We start from the raw sequence: 5,134 nt of genomic DNA, 5'->3' as shown, positions 1-5,134 counted from the left end.
ATTGTTACCTGCTAGTAACTTTGTACTCAAACCTTAAAATCCAACAATACTGTTGTTACCTGCTAGTAACTTTGTACTCAAACCTTAAAAACCAACAATACTATTGTTACCTGCTAGTAATTTGTACTCAAACCTTAAAACCAACAATACTATTGTTACCTGCTAGTAACTTTGTACTCAAACCTTAAAAACCAACAATGCTATTGTTACCTGCTAGTAACTTTGTACTCAAACCTTAAAAACCAACAATGCTATTGTTACCTGCTAGTAACTTTGTACTCAAACCTTAAAACCAACAATGCTATTGTTACCTGCTAGTAACTTTGTACTCAAACCTTAAAAACCAACAATACTATTGTTAGAAGAGTGTCTAGGCAAAGAATTTGATCACAACCAGTTGAATATTCCACAGTGAATTTTATTCTCATATTCAAGTCATTAGAAATTGAAAGAGCTGAGCAAGACCACAATTCCAAATCATATCATCTGTGTAACATTTGTACAAAAGAGGCTTAAAAAGATTAACCGATTAAAAAATATCTTTGGAAAGTTTATGCATAAAGATGGCAGCACTAATTCACTTGCCCTTGGATACTCCTAATGATTATTAGTAACAAGTTTTCCAAATTTGAAAAAAAAAATCCCACAAATGATATGTAATGTTTTTTTAATGTCATCAGTTGTTGCACCAAAAGGTACATACGATGTTCATGTGCTCTATCAAAAGTAATGTAACAACATGGATGCCTTCCAAAACAGGAATATTAGTATAAAGAGCGGTGACATCTAAAGAGTAAAATATTAGTCTTGAAAGAAGTCCATCAGAGAAAGTACTTTGCAAACTGTCTAAGAATTTACTTTTGTTACTTGGACATACCTAACTGAGAACCACTTCCAATAATTGGGATATTTTCTCACATCATGTCACATGTTGGAACAGTGGTATCTATTAAAGATTTGTAAGTCTTTGGCAAGCTATGCTACAGAGTAATATGAAATGTCTAGATATTGGGATGATTTTCAAATGAACATCACCTTTTCTGAAAGTGACACATTTCCAAGTTCTGGTTGTTTTATGAGGGTTTCTTTCACCACAGAGAAACCTTCACATTGTAATTACCTGTTCATTACAACAAAGTCTTTGTCAGATGGTTTAATAATGACAGAATTGTTTGTTTTGGAAATTGTTTAGAACCTATTGTTCCTCAAGCACTATGTTTGATCTAAATTTCTTATTCTACATAGATTTGTAGCAGTACCTACATTTAACGATCTTAGAGCATTGGGTTTAACATCTTGGGCACTAAGCAGAAAATATGCATTAATACAGATATACTTTCTAGTTTCTTCTTATAAATATCAAAAACCTATTCATCTTCAACTAATTTTCTGTTCTTACTTTAATATAGTAAACTAATCTTGAGATAGATTGCAAATAAACATTCAAGTACACTTATGTAACAATAGTTAACTAAATACTGCATTAAATAGTTACTTCCCAAAAAGTTTCCATTTTGTTCAGAGTATAAGCTTTTAACTAAAATTCACATAGTTCCAGTACTTTTGATAGAATGGTACCATTTGAATTTATTTTTTTAGTTTTATTTCATTACACGTATAACTTTTCTATTAAGGTTATTAGCATTTTCAATGAAACTAACAGGGAAATGAATAAGGTAATTAACACTTTGTATGTAAGTATCTTTGTTTAAAAGTACTTAACTCAAGAAGAATGAAAGATAATTTATTCGGCAGATTTTGTGAATATACTCTTGTTCTTTTGAATATTTAAAAAGAGAAATGGTTGCTTTATGGAAACTGCAAGAGTCGGTTGTCGGTTGTAGGTTTCATTGCATATTAGATAAAACATACATTTAAACAATAAGCTACAATCATACAAACCAAAATCTTACCTATATAAAACAACACAGCTGAAATCAGGGTACTGTAAACATTCTGACACTAGAAGAAAACAAACAACTGCAGATTGTATAATGTTGTAATTTTTTAACATTAATGTTCTGTTTCAGGTTTCATCTTGTTTTAAAATGTATCTTTTAATTTATATTGTTATTAACTGTTATTTGATAAGTAGACTATGTTTTATGATTATTCATTTTAGTTAGAGCACTAACACTAACTACAAATTACTGATATGATTTAACTTCCTACTTAAATTCGGGAATTCAAATTTTAGATATGTTTTAGTTTATGTGGTCTACTACTACTTGTATGCAAAACATTATCTACGACCACCTTGTTGCTATATTGAAACTCTCCACAGGCAGAAGTAGTGCAGTTCAGTTTGGGTATATACAGGGTGGTCCAAAGTTATATTTCCTATTTAATATTTAATAACTAAGGAAATACAAGAATGCCCAACTTACAGTTTTTATTGTCATGTTATTTTCCGTAAAATGTCAACTGTGCAAGAAAAGGTTCAATGTGTCATTTGGCTTGCAGAGACTAAATCAGTGACTGTGGTGCAGTGTAATTACAGATGCCATTACAGGAAAGAAGTATAGGCGTTAGGGATATTGTGTATCACACACCTATATCAAACATCGTAGAGCTAAAGACCAGGGTAATGGATGCCACTGTAACTGTCGACATGTTGAAGCAAACGTGGACTGAAGTCAGATATCGGATAGACATGCTGAGAGCCACTAACGGTGCACACGTAGAATCCTACTGAAATGGTGATAAATACTGTCCGAGTTGGCTACAAGATGTTAAATACTGCATGGTTGTATTTCCTTGGTTAGTTAATTATTAAGTTTTAAAGTAGGAAAGATAATTTTGGACCACCCTGTACATTAAATAAATGAATAAAGTATATTAATTCCTACATTATATAGGGGCTTAGCTAATGTTATTTTCATATCACTGTAGCATTAAGTTAGGAAAAATAATTCTTCTTCCTCTAGTATACAGAAATCAACAAACTACTCTGATGTTATACTTTACCAGTTTTGCCTTTTATATTTATAGTTATATTTTCAGCATTTACCTATGAATAGATTATTTTTAATAATGGCTGGAGACAGCTTGAATAATGGGTAATGAAGAAAAACTTTAATATAAGTTTAACATAACAGCAAATCTACAACGTTTCGACAAGGTTTTGTCATCATAGGGTTGTCGAAACTGTTAAGTTTGCTGTTATGTTAAACTTATGTTAAAGTTTTTATTCATTACCCATTCAAGCCATCTCCAGCCATTATTAGTCTCAAAGTAGGTTCCTCGTCATCGAATTAGATTATATTTCTTGCTTGTTCCTTCTTTTGAGAGGGAAATTTTTACCAAGTCAGAATTGAGGTTGTAAAAAGCAGTAGTTAATATACTGAATATAAATTACTCTGTTACTCCACATTGGTACTGATTGTTGCCATCTATGAGAAATTTGGATTTGATTTTGTATAGCTGAATCAGAGGGTTGATTTAAATCTACAAATGTGGTTTTGCTATTATTGGCATTTTTTAATCTGTAACTTAAAATAGTATGTATAAACTCTTCATTTCAGAAGAACATTTTAATTAAATGATGCAGAATCAATTAACGGATCACAATAAATTAAATGATAAGTTAGTCTTCTGTTTATTTTTTTCTTGTAACTGACCTCTTCTGTTCGTATAAAAATAGTTGCAAAATGTTCAAGCATATTTATTTTGTTACATGAATTTTCTAGATGCTATTTCATTGAATATTTCCTCTCCATAAAAGCACTAACTGATCTAAAACTGTCATACCTTCATCTGCTTTTTGTTGTATGCTTTATTTTCCCATGTCTCTCAGCAGGACAGCAGTAAACTTACAGACTTACATTGCTAAAATTCAGGGTTCAATTGCCAGTAGTGGGCACAGCAGATAGCCAGGTATAGCTTTGCTCTCAAACAAATCTTTGCTAAAGTTCAGAAACATATTTATAAGTAAAAAAAACTACATATTTTTTGTAATTATCAAACTTGTATTTCATGATTCACGAGCTATGGAAATTTATTATAACTTCATTTTTGTATTCAATCTCACAGGAAAGTAATTATAGGTTTTGCCTTCATGGTTCCTGATGTTAGCTATAATGAAGCATACATCTCCTTTATATTCACACATCCTGAATGGAGAAGAGCTGGAATTGCAAAGTTTATGTTGTATCATCTAATTCAAGTAAGTCTTAAGTTACAAAAAATGTTTCACTGTTTGGTTCTATCAATGAGGTCGTGGAATAATTAAGTCTCATATACTTATATTTCTGTAGATAAAACATACTTAAAATACTTGATCTTTGACAGTAAGTAGCTATTCTCGTTCAGTGCTACTCTCTACATGCAAAAAACATGTTTGCACTTGCCACAAGTCTTGAATCTCCCACATCTGGAATTGACTGATTCCAATGTGTCTTACATGCAAATCAGCATGCAACAAACAAATAAATCATAAGGAATATTCAGTTAGGTTAATGTTATCATTTTGTTTTAAGACTTGAGGGTAAAGACACTGAAACTTAATTCTGTAAAAATTAGGCTTATCCTTCAGAAAGTATAACAATATTGTAATGATATAAATTACTTCTAGACCTATATGAATATCAATCCATTATTAAAAGTTGCATGAGAAATCTTGGATATTTTACATGTTATTGCACAACATGATCATGGAATGGTTTTTTCAACTAGCCAAGTTTCTTTGATAGTATTTTGGGTGATTTTGAAATAGTTTTTCAATACATTGTTTTAATGTGGTTAAACTATTCATGTTTTATTACAGCTTGTCTGTCAAATTTGAACAGAGCTAAAATATGGAAATGTATCCAATTAAATATCACTGAAAGAGATACATAGATAAAATATATTTAAAAACAGTTACATACCAAAAGATTAAACTAGGGTGACACAGTGGCAGATCTTTAGGCGAGGACTTTACTTTTATTAATTTTTTTTTTGATAAACCTTCAACTATTGTCTCAGTATTTAATGAAATTGAACCAATCCAAGATATACATATTTGGCCTTCATACAAATTTAATTAGTGAGCTTAAATTTATCTTAAACATTTCAGCTTTATTTACTAAATGTTAACTACTGGGCTTTAGAAACAGTTTACAACTTTTTCAGTGATTTGTTGCTGGCCCGGCAT

At 30.8% G+C, this 5,134-nt stretch overlaps 1 protein-coding gene across 1 annotated transcript in view; it reads left to right on the top strand.

Moving 5' to 3' along the window:
* LOC106467422 (cysteine-rich protein 2-binding protein-like) overlaps window positions 1-4,165 on the top strand; it is a gene marked incomplete at its 3' end in the record, with an annotated part of 68,271 nt that extends 64,106 nt beyond the window's left edge. Inside the window, exon 16 of the mRNA XM_022395605.1 lies at window positions 4,033-4,165. Within this exon, the coding sequence (XP_022251313.1) occupies window positions 4,033-4,165 (133 nt within the window). The remainder of the gene's footprint in view (window positions 1-4,032) is intronic.
* Between the last annotated feature and the right edge of the window lie 969 nt (window positions 4,166-5,134).

Source organism: Limulus polyphemus, unplaced genomic scaffold (genome assembly GCF_000517525.1).
Source record: "Limulus polyphemus unplaced genomic scaffold, Limulus_polyphemus-2.1.2 Scaffold2609, whole genome shotgun sequence".
Taxonomy (NCBI): Eukaryota; Metazoa; Arthropoda; class Merostomata; order Xiphosura; family Limulidae; genus Limulus; species Limulus polyphemus.
Note: the sequence above shows the minus strand (reverse complement) of the source record. Positions and strands in the feature narration are given on the sequence as shown.